This window comes from Mesoplodon densirostris, chromosome 12 (assembly GCF_025265405.1).
Source record: "Mesoplodon densirostris isolate mMesDen1 chromosome 12, mMesDen1 primary haplotype, whole genome shotgun sequence".
Lineage (NCBI taxonomy): Eukaryota > Metazoa > Chordata > Mammalia > Artiodactyla > Ziphiidae > Mesoplodon > Mesoplodon densirostris.
The window spans coordinates 68,733,419-68,749,952 of record NC_082672.1 but is presented as its reverse complement, the minus strand read 5'-3'; the positions used below and the strand labels follow the sequence as shown (position 1 = coordinate 68,749,952).

Sequence of the window (16,534 nt, the reverse complement as noted above, 5' to 3'; positions counted from 1 at the left end):
AGCCACAACTACTGAGCCCACGCACCACAACTACAGAAGCCCATGCACCTAGAGCCCGTGCTCCACAACAAGAGAAGCCACGACAATGAGAAGCCCGCGTGCCGCAATGAAGAGCAGCCCCCGCTCACCGCAACTAGCGAAAGCCCGCGCACAGCAACGAAGACCCAACGGAGCCAAAAATAAAAACAAATAAATAAATTAACTTAAAAAAAAGAGAGACACCTCGGATTTGGGGTTTCACTTTGCTCATCTCTGAAACGGGACCAGATGCTTTCAAAGGCAACTTCCAGCTCAAACTGAGGCTCTTGCTTTTCTTTTCTCCGGGAAGATCCCAGGAGGTGATGAGGGTCCAGGTGATCACTCCATCCCCCCCAGATGTCATCCATCCAGCCTCCTGCATGTCATTACTTTTCTCCTGCCCCATGAACAGCATCTCTGCTCTCACCCCGGGGCAGCGTGTTCCCTTCTGCCCATCCTTCCCTGGGTCCCATCAACAAGATATCTGGGGTAACGTATTTGTAACCAGGACAAGCTTTGGGAAAACCTCTGGCACTGTTCCGAGGAAAGTCGATTCTGTTTATTATTATAAACTGTTGTCAGTTTCCTCAAACTTTCCACTTACCTCTTCTCCTTAAACAAAATGATCTTTCTCCAACCGTAACACTTCCTATGCAACGCTTTTAAAGGAAACTATTGCGTTCATTCAAATAAAATTATTCAGGACCTACTATTTGTTGGGCTCAAGAAATGCTTGTCGAGTGAATAAGTGAACGGACGAATGTACCTTGTTGGTTGCTATAGGAGATTCAGAAACAAGCCCTCTTCCCAGCCTTCAGGGGGATGGTCTATCTGTGGTGGCAGAAAGGATTAAACGCACACAAGCACAGTTGGAATACAAGCAGTGCTAACCTTCATGATACAGTAACACTGCTTGTAAATACTGAAAGCCAGTGTCAGTTGAATACAAGTTGGAAAACAGCCACTTCCCTAACCACACCCTGTAAGCATCTTTCTCCTCCCAGCTATCCTGCCTCTTCCTCGGCACCCCCAGACCTCCCCCAAAACTAGCAACCAGAGAGGGTTAACACCTGGCTTGGCAGGGAACCTCAGGTATGCTGCTCCCGAGCTGTTCTGATCGGTCAGCACCCTTGCCAATGAGTTACTTAATATTTGGACTATCTCTACTGTATGAGTAAAGCTCAGGTAACTGGCAAAAAGAAATAATAAAAGTAAGTAAAGAAAGGAAATATTGGGAGAGTTGGTTCCATTCTCCACTAGAGTGATAGGCAGCAGCCATAAGAGAACATTACATTCCCTGGTCACAGGGACCAGCTCAGGAATGGGCAAATGACCCAACCAGATGCAATGAGAGGTATCAAAACTTTTGCTGGGACTGTTGTTAGAGAGATATTTACTCTTTATGATGGATGTGAACTGCGATGTGATTCTGGAGAAACCACGGGCTACCATATGAAGCCCAATGATGCTAGGAGTTGAGCGATGGGACAGCTCCTAGATCAAGCCATTCCTGAAGTCATGCCTGCCTTCTGGACTATTCAGTTATCTAGAGTAGGCAAGTTTGTTTTTCTGTCATTTTTTAACAAAAAAAAGTCCTGATACTGGGATGAGGCAGCAAGGGAAATACAGGAGTAAGTGAGATGGAAAACGGTGCCCTGTCATTCTCAGTTCCCTTCTTTCTTAGCTTTTTGGAGCCAGGTCTACTTGGTCCTGGGGTCTGGTCTCCTTACTCTTTCTCATTCCCCAGGTCATCATCCCCTCCTGACTTTTTTTTTTTTTTTGATTTCCTACCCAGTCAGGAGTAAAATCCCTCATCTTTTCAAACTTCTTCTGTTTTCACCTTGCCAATCTCCAACCCTGGGTCATCAGAACAACACTCCCCAGCCCTTTTATCATCATGGTAAACTCAAAACATGACACTCTTTGAAGGGTACCCTGGGGTAAACTAGAGATTTAGGGTGTCTTTATGGGTCTTGGGGGGGAAAAGTCCATTATATTTTTTAATATTATGAAATTTTGATCTAAAGAAAAGTAAAATACAAAGTCCCAGGGAAGATGTAGCTTTGTGTGAAACTTCAAAATAAAATCTTTTCAAAATGTTAAACAAGAAATTTGAGCTTTCTTCTATGGACATGACTTTTTTTAATATCAGTTTTAATGCTTCAAATGCTGTCCTCGAATCCTAATCAAGATCTTTTATTTATTTATTTATGTAGATTTTTAAATTAATTTATTTTTTATACAGCAGGTTCTTATTAGTTACCTATTTTTATCTTTGTAGTGTACTTTGTAGCTTTCTTAACATTTATTAATAGTAAGCTTACTTATTTTATATTAAAAAAATTTTTTTGAATTTAAAAAATTTTTTTATACAGCAGGTTCTTATTAGTTATCCATTTTATACATATTAGTGTATATATATCACTCCCAATCCCCCAATTCATCCCACCACCACCACTAGCCCCCACCGCTTTCCCCCCTTGGTGTCCATATGTTTGTTCTCTACATCTGTGTCTCTACTTCTGCCCTGAAAACCAGTTCATCTGTACCATTTTTCTAGATTCCACATATATGCATTAATATTCGATATTTGTTTTCCTCTTTCTGACTTACTTCACTCTATATGACAGTCTCTAGATCCATCCACGTCTCTACAAACGACCCAATTTTTTTCCTTTTTATGGCTGAGTAATATTCCATTGTATATATGTATCACATCTTCTTTATCCATTCATCTGTCAATGGGTATTTAGGTTGCTTCCATGACCTGGCTATTGTAAATAGTGCTGTAATGAACACTGGGGTGCATGTGTCTTTTTGAAGACTTTTTAATGATAATCTCTTCAAATTCTTGGTAGTCACTATCAATGAGAAACTGCACATGTTAGAAATAAAAAAATTAAAACCATTCTTTGGGAACCTTTCAAAATGTCAACAGCTGAAATTATATTTAAAGAACCAACAGTCTCTTCTCTTTTTCATTTCTACGTACAAATGTGATTTCTTGCTGATGTTTCTTATGATAAAACAAATGGACTTTGAATCCAATCAGATTATTTTTATGTCAACTATTTCCAAATAATGAGAAGGCCTAATGTGGAGAATGCAGGTGTATTTTTAAAACAGTCTCCTTATACCTAAAATGAAGACCATCACAATAGCTCATCAGCCATGGGTGAGAGCTTCCCAGTCACTGTTTCAAGACACCTTGCCATCCCGGCCCGCAGGGTGGCCAGGTGGGGCATAGACTGTGGCCTCCAGCTGAGAGCTGCCTCTGGGCTCCTGCAGGCAAAAGCGCAATGACCAACATCAAGGACCATGATGTACAGATGCTCCACCGTGGAAACAGGGTGAGGCCAGCTGTGCAGCATGACTCCGCCCAGCCTGGACAGAGAGCTCGTGGAGCTGCTGTGCACACGGCCACTGTGGCTGATCAGAAGGGGCCTCCTGGGAGGCCGGTGAGGGCTTTAGCGGGTGGCGCTAAGCCTCTGCCTTCATGTACAACAGACGCTCGCGTCCACTAGACGTAGCATCACAAAGTGAACGCGCCCTGCGTAACCACTACTCTTGGGAGTAGTAAATTCACCTGTTGACACAGATGAAGCCCCTAACCCCAACACCTCCATTTCCTCCTCTTTTTTCTTGTTTTTCCCTTCACCTCAGCCACCGGCATCATCTTTCTGAAGGTCACCTAGAAACCCAATTCAAGGCCCTTTCCTCAGCCCTTGACTCCTCTCTGGAGCAACCAGAACTATTTCCTGCCCTCTCTAGCAAGAGACATTTCTCTCTCTCGGGCCAGGACCAGGAGGTTTTGTGTGACTTGTTAAGGAGACTTGAGTGTAAAGCCCTGAAGTCTCTCGGAAAAAAAAACACATAGATGGGGCTAAATGGATGAGCGCCAGGTTTCAAAGAAGCACTATTTGTAATGACATTAAAAAGTCAAAGCTACTACTTTGGCTTTCAGCATTTTTCATCTTTGAATGCTCAATAAAACTATTTTTGGCAAAGGAAAAGAAAGAAACATTTCTCTTATCGACTGTGGGCTGTACCTTCTTGAGCCTCTTCTTACTTCTTGATGCCTTACTTTCTTTCCTAGTTTTTTTTTTTTTTTTCTCTCCTACCCACTATCACTGGGGTCCCTGACCCTCTTGTACCCCAAACCTTCTACACACACTGTTTTCACCATCACTATTGTGTGGACGAATTTAAAATCCTGCTAGTGGTCTGACTGTCCAAGCTCCAGTTCTAAATTTCTGCCCTCTCTTTGGACAATTCCATCTGAATCTCCTGACAGCACGTCCCGCTCATCACGCCCAGAGGCCCCTTCTTTATCCCAACCCCAAATCAGCTCTTTCTTGCCACTTCTCTGCTTTGTTAAGGGCACCACCGTCACCCCACCTCGGCTCAAACCCTTGAAGGTAAACTTGGTTTCTCAACTGATTGCTGAATCTTGATGATTCTCCCTCCTGAATGCCTATCACATCCAATCTCCTCAATTTTGGTAGATGCCACTCTATCCTGGGTTCTTTACCTCTCACCTGGATTATTACAATAGCCTCCCAACTGGTCACCTTTGACAGATTATTACCAGCTTATTGCACCCAAAAACTCCCTTGTTTAAAAGCTTTCAATAGGGAATTCCCTGGCGGTCCAGTGGTTAGGACTCCGTGCTCTCACTGCCCAGGGCCCGGGTTCAATTCCTGGTCAGGGAACTAAGGTCTTGCAAGCCAGGCAGTGCAGCAAAAAAAAAAAAAAAAAAACAGCTTTCAATAGCTCTTTATTGTTGACCAAATTTAGCTTAACTTCTTAGCCAGACATTCAAATCCCTTCATAATCTGTCCCCAGCCTATCTATGTAACCCGAGTTCATTTATAGATTCTAGAAATATTTACTGAGCTCCTACACTTTGTGCCAGACTGGCCTAGGTGCTGGACATACAGCAATGAATGAAATCAAATTCTCAGTTCCCATGGAACTTACATTCTAGAGAGAGTCAGACAACAGGCAAACAAGCAAACATATATGTTAGATCATAACGCTTGTAGAAAAATAAATTCGGGTAAGAAGGTAGACGGTGGTGGGAGGGGCATGTTAGATGGGATGGTCAGGAAGTCCTTTTTGACGAGGCGGCATTTGTCTAGAGACTCGAATGAAATGAGGGTGAGACTTATGGATATCGAGGGGAAGGGCATTCAGGTAAAGGGAAAAGAAAGTTCCAAGTCCTTAAAGTCAGAGCATGCTTGGCAAGTTGGAGAAACTGCAAAGGGGCCAGAATCGATGAGCAGAGTGAACAAGAAGGAAGAGATGAGAGAGAGTCGGCTGGAGGCCAGGTTATGTAGTCCTGGATGGATGACGATGTGCATTTAGGATTTAATCCTGAATGAGGTGGAAGGCCCTGGAAGGTTTTGAGCAGTTGAGTGACATGTTCTAAAAAATACTACAGACAGCTGTGGGGAGACTGGATTGAGAAGGTGATGAGGGAGAGGGAAAACTGGGAGACCAGTTAGGAGGCTACTGCAATAATCCAGGCAAGAGATGAGACGAGAGGTTTGAACAGGGTAAGAAGTTGTTAAAGTGTGTGTTAAGAAGTGTGCTGGCATCTGCTGGTGGATTGACTGGATGTGAAGTGTCAGAGGAAGAAAAGCATCAAGGATGATTCTCAAGCAACTGGAAAAGCGCAACTGCCATGCACTGAGCTCTCTGAGAAGCCTGTGGGAAGAGAAGGAAGTCTACAGGAGCAGGAAAGTTCAGTCTGGGACGTATTAAGCTTCAGGTGACCATTAGGCATCCAAGTGAAGATGTCAAGCTGTCAGTTGAATAGTTGAGTCTAGAATTCACGAGAGAGATCCAGGCTAGAAATAGGTTTGGAAATTGTGTGTAGATGGTATTAGTGTTCAGAGAGTAGGAGAGATCTCTTAGAGAGTGTACACAGAGGCCAGTGGACTGAGCCTGGGTCACTACCACATGCAAAGGTTGAGAAGATAAAGAGGGCTCAGCAAGAGAGAACTGTGGGGCTTCCCTGGTGGCACAGTGGTTGAGAGTCCGCCTGCCGATGCAGGGGACACAGGTTCGTGCCCTGGTCCCGGAAGATCCCACGTGCCGCAGAGCGGCTGGGCCCGTGAGCCATGGCCGCTGAGCCTGCGCATCTGGAGCCTGTGCTCCGCAACGGAAGAGACCACAACAGTGAGAGGCCCACGTACTGCAAAAAAAAAAAAAATAGAGAACTGTGGGTGGAAGGAAAGAAAGTCAAGAAACTATGGTGGCCTGGAAACCAAGAACGGAAAGGGTTCAACAAGGAGGGAGTAGTTTGTGACTTGTTTAAAAATAATCGTGCGTGTGTCGTGTGTGTACACGCACGTGTGTAATGGAGGGTGGGGGGTAGCTGGTATATAAAATAAACAGGAACTGCCACATTGATCATTGCTGAATCTGGGTAGATGGGGGAGTTCATTTTACCATTTTCCTTATTTGTGTATATGTAGGAAGTTTCCCATTAAAAAGAAGTAACAGGGGCTTCCCTGGCAGTCCAGGGGTCAAGGCTCCGCGCTTCCACTGCAGGGGGTGTGGGTTCCATCCTTGGGCAGGGAACTAAGATCCCGCATAACGCACTGGCGTGGCCAAAAAAAAAAGTAACAAAATAAAACAAAACAGAGAGAAACTGAAACACTGATGGTGCTGATGGGTCAATTCAGAGAGTGGATGTGACCTGTAGAGGCACTGTGGTGGTGACGAGCAGTCTCAGCAGGAACGAGAGCCTGTTGGCAGTGGGCTCAAGAGAGATGAGGAAGAAAGGAGCAAGTGAGTGCCGTCACCTCCTTCTAGGATCCCGAAGGAAAGGGGAACAGAAGGAAATGGGTCAACAGCTGGAAGGAGATCAAGGGGCCAGCGGTGGGTAGGTGGTTGGTGAACTCAGGATGGAGGGGGGACGGCCGTATTTCCTACCACTGCCCTGCACACGAGCTCTAGACACAGCCCCGGAAAGCATCCTCCCGCCACGTTCTCTGTCCACACCTGCCCTCCCCATTCATCCCACCCATCCACCAAGGCCTAGACCACGTTCCACCTCCTGCATCATCCCAACTGTACGTGGTGTGTCCAGGTGTCTGGTTTCTCCCCACATGCAGAATCTTGAGGAAAATTTATTATAGGAAAGTTCTGGTTATGGTGCTGTTCGGTTGGGGTCTCTGTGGCTCTCACCTCCAGTGTGTGTTTATGCTGTAGATGAAAGCTATACAATGCTCCCCTGATGGCCTTCGGAGGGGAAGCAGAACTTGTACAGAAACAGTAAAGTTTCTTATTCCTTTAGATCTTTAGCATTCGATAGTAGCAACGAGAAGAGTATCTTTCACTTGCCTTTCCCGCTCTAAAAGACATGGCTAGAAGCACCAATTCATGCTAAGGGATCACGGACTGCTGTTTATTTTTAAAACTAACTGAAAAGCCTCAGCTGCTACCAAAGGACTTCTCTTTGGAAACATCAGAAGTCGGGCGGGAGCAGGTGGGTGGGGAGAAGAAGCCTTCTAGTTTCAGCTCCGTGAAGCTGCCCTGAAAAGTAAGACGTGATGGAAAACACTGCTTCCCTCACACCTCCCTCAAAGAGACCAGGGCACTTTCTTAAGATTCTTCCTGCTGAGAAGTTTCCCTCAGAAGCATTCATGTTCAGTGCAAAAGGCAAGAACAGACAAGACACTTCTAATCAGGATTAAATACAAGATGCATCAGAGATGGGCTGTGAAGAAATTCTCAAGAAACGAGAGATGTTACCAGTGCTTCTATGATGATGAGAAGGCTAGAGGGACAAAAAAAAGTTTCTGTTCCTATATAGCTAAACTGAGGGAGACAAGAGCAAACACATCTTTTTGTTTTTTTTTTTAATTGAAGTACAGTTGATTTACAATGCTGTGTTAGTTTCAGGTGTACAGCACAGTGATATATTTATAACTGAATCACTGTGCTCTACACCTGAAACTAACACAACATTGTATGTATATATATTCTTTTTTAGATTCTTTTCCCTTATAGGTTATTACAAAATATTGAATATAGGGACTTCCCTGACAGTCCAGTGGTTAAGATTCCATGCTTCCACTGCAGGGGGCATGGGTTCGAGCCCTGGTCAGGGAACTAAGATCTTGCATGAGGCCAAAAGAAAACAAAAAAAGAAAATATCGAGTATAGTTCCCACATCTTGACTGAGTCTCAATAGCAAGTACAAAAAGGCACGTGAACCTCCCGCCCTAATTACTGCCAGGGGCCCACTGTTGCTGAGCCCTGTGCTGTGTATGACAGAGTCCCTCCGCTCACGGAGCCCAGGGGAGACCATCACGACACAGTGTGACAGCCAGGAGGCTACCTGTGGCGGGAAGGCCTCCGTGATCCTGGGGTAAGCGAGCTTGGGGCTTTCTGACAGAAGCAGTAGAAGCACCACGACCATAGGTTCCTGGGTGCAGAGAGCATGGAGATTTGGGACAGCCAGGAGTCACACTGTGGTGAGACCCAAACCTGGATATACAAGTGGAGACTGGGTCACACAGGGGCTCTGATGTCACGGGCCAGGGAGCTCTGACTGGAGTGGAAAACAAGAGCAGCTTTGCAGTTTTGAAAGATCATTCCGGTGGCGGCAATCTAAAGGGAAAATAGACCATGTGCCGACTTCAAAACTGTGAAAACTGGTGACTCTTGTTGGTGTGACTTGCTGTCAAAGCCAAATTCTGTTTTTCTGTGTTATATTCGGTTATGCTTTTTTTTTTTTTTTTTTTTGCGGTACACGGGCCTCTCACCGTTGTGGCCTCTCCCGTTGCAGAGCACAGGCTACGGACGCGCAGGCCCAGTGGCCATGGCTCACGGGCCCAGCCGCTCCGCGGCATGTGGGATCTTCCCAGACCAGGGCACGAACCCGTGTCCCCTGCATCGGCAGGCGGACTCTCAACCACTGCGCCACCAGGGAAGCCCGGTTATGCTTATTTTTGTACCGCAAAGAGGTGAGGGTTTCATTCTATTTGTGGGTTTTTTTTTTTTTTTTTTGCAGTACGTGGGCCTCTCACTGTTGTGGCCTCTCCCGTTGCGGAGCACAGGCTCTGGACGCGCAGGCTCAGCGGCCATGGCTCACGGGCCCAGCCTCTCCGCGGCATGTGGGATCTTCCCGGACCAGGTCACGAACCCGCGTCCCCTGCATCGGCAGGCGGATTCCCAACCACTGCGCCACCAGGGAAGCCCTATTTGTGTATTTTTAAACATTCAGATAATTTCATTGTTCACCTATATATCTTCGATCACAAGAGCACAACGTAATCAACCATTGTGAGGTAACTGGACGATAGTTACTATGAAAACGACCTTCAGCTATGGAACCAGGGGCTTCTTCTTCCCTGGGGTTTTCATGCCCCTCTCCCCACTTACAAGCCCCGATCTGGAATTTCACCTATGCAATGATTCCCAACACTGGCCTATGAAAAAGTTTTCACCAGTTTGGGGTTAAATGTAGAAGCAAAGGATGGTGTAGTGAGACTTTCATAAAACAAAATTTGGTCTGCGTAAATGCATGTCTTTTCTTCTAAATTATGCCTTACCTCCTTTTCGGGTATAAAGATTCCCTTTATTTTATGAAACAATGGCAACCCAGTTTTTTGTAAATGACCTTTCATGGCAAAACAGTTGGCTACCCCAGATCTGTGCACTGATTTTTTTGAAATGTGAAATCTTCTTAGAAGCTTGGGAGGTCACCTGACAGCTGAGTCTAGGGAGGGGATGGACACATCTGGAATAGACCGAGGCTGACGATAACCTGCCAAAGCATCAGAGTTGACAGCAAACTATGTGACAATCAGGAAATGCTGGCCCAGTGTGTGATTTAATCACTTATTTCTTGCTAACTGCATCTTTGGAATTTAGCATCTTTATGAGAATTATTAAACTTCTTTTCACGGCCTCTGTGTCACTCACATTTAAATATTGTTAAATAAGGTCCTAAAAATGTATTTACTTTCCTGCTCCCAACTTAATCTTATTTTGGAGAGAGGTGCTTGTAGCCTATTACCTGTTAGCATCAAAGAAACAGCTCCAATAGTTTGGGACCCTGGCACAGAAGCAGCCCTCCTCACAGAGGCTGTACCAGAGCCTTTCAGGGAGTACTGACTGCACAGCAAATTAGGACCCGGAGTAGAAAGACCTGTGTTTGGGTCTCAGCTCACAACTAACTAGCTATGTTACCTTGGGTCAGAGCTTCCTTAGCTACAAATGAGGCTGATGACGGCACCTCCCTGCACAGAGTGGTTCTCTTTAGGGCATCTTGGGGCTTGGTGCCTATTCCATAATGGTCATATTGCTATTATTGTGAATACAGGATGTTTACAAAGCACTGGTTTTCACACAAGAATCAGGTCAGACCTGAAAAGCTTCTTTTTGATCATCTGATCCAATCTTGGCATTTTATAGATGGGGGAGGGGAGAAACAAGCTCTAGAGAGGACAGGGAAGCAATGAGAGGTAGAGCCACACGTGGTCTTTGGGTTGAGCCCCGGGGTTTTCTCTACCACATTAGTGTTCTCCATCTGGAAGTATCTGATTCTTAACTTCCAAGTTTCTCGGTTTCTCAGGAAGGAAAACAGAAGATTTTCCAAGTCTTCATGCTAATCCCTAGAATGCAACAAAACCAGGTGGATTCTGATGGGTATGGTGGACAGCAGCAGGATCTGATGACAGCAATAAAAGGGACACGAGTGCGTTGGTTATATAAAGGGACACAAAGGCATCACCAGGAAAACAAAGTAGATACACTTTCTATTATTTTAAATCAGTAGTTTTATTACAATACTGCACTGACACACAATTAGAGAAGGAATGTCCTGACATTTTCTGAGCATTTCATGGAAAGCAAATGTAACCAGCCAGGCAGTCGAGTCTTCCACATCTTTTCCAAACACAAAGCAAAGTTATATGTCATAACCCAGGAAAGTAAAATTTTCTTATTCTCATCTACAAAACTTCAGTGTCAGGAAAACAGTTATTATGATGTGGGCTGAGAAAGAAAGTGTTTCCTTCATGATGTCACAAATCCTGACCTCCCCCAACCCGACTTTCCAGATGACTTTTTATGACACTGCAGATGGTAATGTGTTCAGAGGCTAAATGGGATCTACTTATTATACTTTACTACAATTGAAAGGAAAAGATAAATTAAGAAAATTAAGTCCTGGAAAATGCACAAAGGCAAGGAGAAAATACCTGGGTATATTAAAAATGAGATGCTCTTTTCACGTAACTCATTTAAAAGGTTACAATTACCATAAACATTTTAACTCCATTAAAGACTGCTGACAAAAGCTTGCTCTTACATCTGCAAAAGCCTTCTGCGTTTACACGGGTTTGGAAGAAAGCAATGCACCTTGTGAAAAGAGCCACCAATCCTGGTGGAGCAGGCATCGGACTATTTGGAGTTGCATAGGCGTTTTTTTTAGATCTGCTTTGTACAAGACACCATGAAACCCTGACCAATTTCCATTTTTCAATAGTTACTGCGGCAGTCGGATGTTTTAATCCCCGTTGTGCTCAAACGCACAAAAGTACTCTAGGAAAGAAACACTAAAATGGCATTTTGAATAAATTCACTATACATTACATAACTTGGGAACAATAAAGGAAGAAGCCCAAGCATGACTCTAGTATTTCATATAGAAAAGCATTGCAGGAAGAAATTTTGTTTAAAAACATTAAAACTTGGGTGAATATAAATACATGTTTAGTTAATCTGTGCTACTTGATATAGAAATCCTATCAGATATTCAATCTACTAGGTGACCTGTTTGGATTTCTCACTGTATTAGCAGAAGAATATACACTGCTGCATATACTCATATATATATATGCACATACATATATAAAATTCAGATCATGAAAATTTGTTTAAATACACATACTTAAAACCTGTACCTCTAAAAATAAATACATTAGCCTCTAGTAGGCTAATTTTCAAGAGTTCCTTCACAAACCAATCAGAACACAGTTTCCCAACAATGGCATGTGACCAATTAGCCACTCTTTAAGTCCATTATCTATCAGTAAATGTGTTTTTTGTTTTTTGGTTTTTTTAATTCAGATGTACAACTGAAATAGCATTCCCAGAATAGAAGATGAGAGAATTCTGGCTTTGAAAATAAATGTCTTGGCTTCCTTGATGTTTAGTTCCTACAGATGTCTAGTCTTTGCCTCTGCATTTATCAAGCAGTGGGAGAGCATTTTCTAGTGACAGCATTCTCTTCCACTGACATTACCTTCTAATTAAAGGAGTCAGCTGCCATTTCCTTTGCTGTTTGGTGCAAGGGAACAAATACAACACTGTCTGTATCTGACATCACTCCTATCATCACAGTGAGTTGTGTGTTTTTAATGTAATTTACAATGTGCTACCACTGAGGTACAGCAGAAGTAGCCCTGGCGTTAAAACCAAAAAAAAGAAAGAACAAAAGTCTCCCAGGAGAACAACACACGCAGGACCAGGTGGTGTGTCTCTAAGTTCTATGAAGTAACTCGGGACCACTGCCAGAGTGGATACATTGGATAGCTGATACTGCAGTTCAAACAACAGAAAGAGACGATGAAAAGACTCAATATACCTCCTTTAGAAAGGATGAAATTAACAAAATTGGAGCTTTACTTTTTTACTTTTACATTTCCAAAACAACTTCTTAAAATGATATAAGCCAGACCAAGTTGTTTAATATAGTACAATATTTAACAACTTTGTCATTTGGTTTTGAATACAGGAATTTCAGAAATGTAGGAAATCCATGATAAATAATAGCAAGAATATTTAATGCCATTGTCTAAATGTTTTAAAAGGAAAATCTATCATAGTTGAAATACAACTTCTAAAAAATACAGTGTTCTAGGCGCTCACAGTTCTAGATTGCTAACTTTATAAATTAAAGTAGAAGTTATCCGTATATAAACAAGGCCTCTTTTTCATTGATTTCGATCTCATTTAAACCTTTGGATTCTTCAGATTCCACAAGGTAAGGCTGAGTTTACCAGATATAAATAAAATGTTTAAGTCCATGACGTATTGTAGCACTGAGGAAACAAATGCATCAAATATTTACAGGCTGGCTACAATACTTTCTTCTTTTTTTTAAAAAAGTCAAATGTGTATCAACATCAAGCCACACTCTTGTTTTGAATTTCTCTGGTCGCAAAGAAAATGGGGCAACAGCGCTTTTCCTCACTCATCTTTCCTCTCAACCCTGAAGTCTGAGGCAGGTCTTTAAGTCAAACGTCTTTTGGGAGGTGGTGGAGGCATGAGCTCCGTGTCCGGGTCCAGATGATGATGCTTTCGCTTCTGTCCTTGAGAAGCTGCCGCACATCTGTTGATGAACTCAAACAGCATCTCCTTGGTGACAGGGTTTGAGATGCTGTTGCACACGGCTGTGGACAAAGGCAGACGTGAGTCTCGTGTGAGGGTTCATGGAGGCAGCTGACTCGCCCCAGGGAGATGAGGACGGGGAGACGTTTCCATCCCAACACGCTAGAACTTTCCATCTTCCCAACGTGGGTGACTTGCTGTGGCTTCAACTGTGCTCCTCCCTCCCCCACCCCCGAAATGAGTGCATTTCTGGTGGCTGCTCTTTACTATTAATTCTAGACCCAAACTTGAAGTATCTGGGTTTAAGCCTGTCTTCACTATGGTTTTTGATCCGTCTAGTTTGTATAGGATATTGATCTCACCCAGTGCGTCACACTATGGTCCATATTCAAGCACAGTTTCTGAAGAAAGTGCGCACTCTAGTCCCCCAGCTTTTCTCTCTCTCAGAGAGAAGTGCACACTGATGCATGTAACACGGCACCAGCCACCGTGCCCGCTGAACGGGGAGGGCTGCAGTGTAGCTGGCAGAGCGTATTATTCTTTATTTTAGTAACTTGCTGGAAGTAAGGTATTACAACAAAATGACTACTGAAGAAAGCACCTTTCCCTATGTGATCAAAATTGTATTTACCACTTGGTTTTAGGAAAACAACACGGGCTTAATTACTCCTCTTTTCCAAATTAACGCATACTGTCTGAACACAGACGTTAGTTCCAACAAGAACCTTCGAATGTACAACAGTAATTTTTAAGCCACAAAACTCAAAGTGGCAATTTCTATATTATCTCATAAGCTTATCATCCGATCATCATGGTCACTGACTGAGCACTCAAAGTGCATAATCCTATTAACCTTTATTCTTGGTTTCTATCTGTCTTTTTCTTTCAGTTCCACTAATAACGCAACCCAGAACTGCTGCCCGTAGTAGTTTACCTCAGAGACCTAATTAATATGTGCTGTTACCCATGAAAGACCCTCACTACTCTGAATTCCCAAAGCATTCACATTGTACCCAGAGCACACCCTGAAGGATAGCATAGCAGGTTTTACGTTTCTTTTTTTTTCATTTTATGTTTTTTAAGGTTTTCATTGACTCTCCATTGTTTGTAAAACTATCTTAGGAGCTGGAGATTACATTTCCCCTGCTCATGCCATCTTTTCCCATCTGGCAGACGATGGCTTCAGCGTTTTGAATGGATCTGCAATTACCACGGCTCTTGTTGGGGCTGTCGGTCAACAAACTCATCCTGTCCGCGGCCCGATTTCCTGCCCTTTAACCCCTCTCCTGGGCGCCCGCCGCAGCCCACAGGTGCGGGAGGACTGGAGCCACGCGGGGCGCAGACCTGCCACGAGCCCTCCGCGGTCCGCACGGGCTTCTGCCCCCAAAGCTGAACCACAAAGGCAGCACAGTTTGGTTCTAACACTTTAGCTTTTGTGTGTTGTGGGTTTCTTTGGGGGGGGGTGGGGTGGTTCATGTAACCTCCACTGGGAGGGTGTCACACTCACCCATGGCAGTGTTGTAGGCATTAGGGAAACTTTTGTCTGTTCTCTGTCTCATAAAGACCCAGCTGTTGTTCTCGAATTTGCATTCTATAATTTTGTTGTCATACTGTTTTAGCTCTTTGGTCACCTGTTTTAAAAGAGAATTGAGGAAAATATTTAAATCATCTGACAGGCTTCTTGCCTGCACTACGTGACAGACGCATTAGGGAAATGCCAAAAACACTTCGGTGCCTCTTCACGTAGAGCTCTTTGTCATCCGAAGCATCTAATCAAGCCCAAGGATGTGGTGCGTACTCCCTTGTACACTTGCTCATCAATCTGACACCTTACAAACAGTAGTGAAAACGGTTGTCAATATATAGCAATTGAAAGAAGCTAAGGAGAAACCAGCCACTTCTGGGCCAAATGTAAATACGTTACCATAGGGACCAATGCCTTCGATATTGTCTGTGTCCCTCTGGCTTTCAGAAACTGAGTATCTGTGAAGGTTTCAACAACTTTTAGAAAGACCACACCATCTTAAATTCCTATGTCAGGACTTAAGAAATCCCTTTTACTGGTTAAGATAAAAAGTTAATGCATAAAGAGTAAACATTAGGATCTGATTCAGGCAATGTGCATCCTAACTATTTTGCTTTTCAAGCAGTGATAATTAACTAAAAATCTAATCTTTAGGCTATTTACCCTTTTCATCTCCAAACCAGTATGAATTTAGAGATGAAGCTACCTTTGATATTAGCTGGTAGGTTTTCTGGCTACTTCACCTCAGATGATTGAATATGGATTACAACTTAGTCTATCAACGCTAACAAGGATCCATGGCAACTACAGAACCTTTGAAAAGATGTTTCATCGGGCTGTGAGGATGGTTTTCATAAAGAGGAACCTAAGCTTATCTGCGCAGTTTCTAATCAAACGCCAGTCATGGTAATATCTTAATGCTGTCCTCGGCTTTCACAGCTCACAACTTTTCCTCACAATACGGAAGATTGCAATCACTTAACTTCATTAGGATTATTTGAAATGCTCTCCTGTTTCTACCCACGTATTCACTACCACCTAGGAATACAAAGGGAAGCAACTTCTTTAAAGATGCTTTCAATTCACAGATCAGGCAGTGCGCATCTCCATAAAAACTTTCAAACTGCAGTCCTTTTCCCTTAATGAGTATTACACTTAATTGGACTATTCGCATGTTCAACAAATCTGACAGGACCAATACATTCAGTGTATTGGAACCAGACCTGCCCAAGGAAGTGATGCTCTACTTACTTAGCAAACTTGCTAAATTCATTCTCAAATAGTCATTATTCTAGTCTCAACTCCCCTCCCCCCCTTCCTAGGGATCCACCTCCTTTTATTTCTGATACATTATCTATATCCAAGTGTTAGGCAACTTATTCAGGTAAGGTAACCACTTATGTTATACCATAAGTAGGGTCTAACAGATAAGTTTCTAAACCTTTCAGAGTCTCCATTTTCTAATTTCTAAAATGGGCAAAGGAGTTTCTAATTCACTGGGACATTGGAGCAATAATAAATGAATGTGCCTGGCACATAGTAGCCAACCACTAAAATTCTTAATTGAATATAAAATTAGGAAATGAAACATTGCCTTTTTTTTAAGTGTACAAATAAATTCACTAAAGATACCAA

The 16,534-nt window shown here is 43.3% G+C and overlaps 1 protein-coding gene across 2 annotated transcripts in view; it reads right to left on the bottom strand.

Annotated features, from left to right (window-relative positions):
* Positions 1-10,817: 10,817 nt before the first annotated feature.
* The window catches only part of RNGTT (RNA guanylyltransferase and 5'-phosphatase), a 235,576-nt gene continuing 229,859 nt past the window's right edge, over positions 10,818-16,534 (bottom strand). For both annotated transcript variants that reach the window (XM_060115193.1, XM_060115192.1), the window contains exons 15-16: positions 14,882-15,005; positions 10,818-13,436 (exon numbers count right to left, since the gene is read on the bottom strand). In XM_060115193.1, the coding sequence (XP_059971176.1) occupies positions 13,276-13,436; positions 14,882-15,005 (285 nt within the window). In that variant the 3' untranslated portion in view covers positions 10,818-13,275. The remainder of the gene's footprint in view (positions 13,437-14,881; positions 15,006-16,534) is intronic.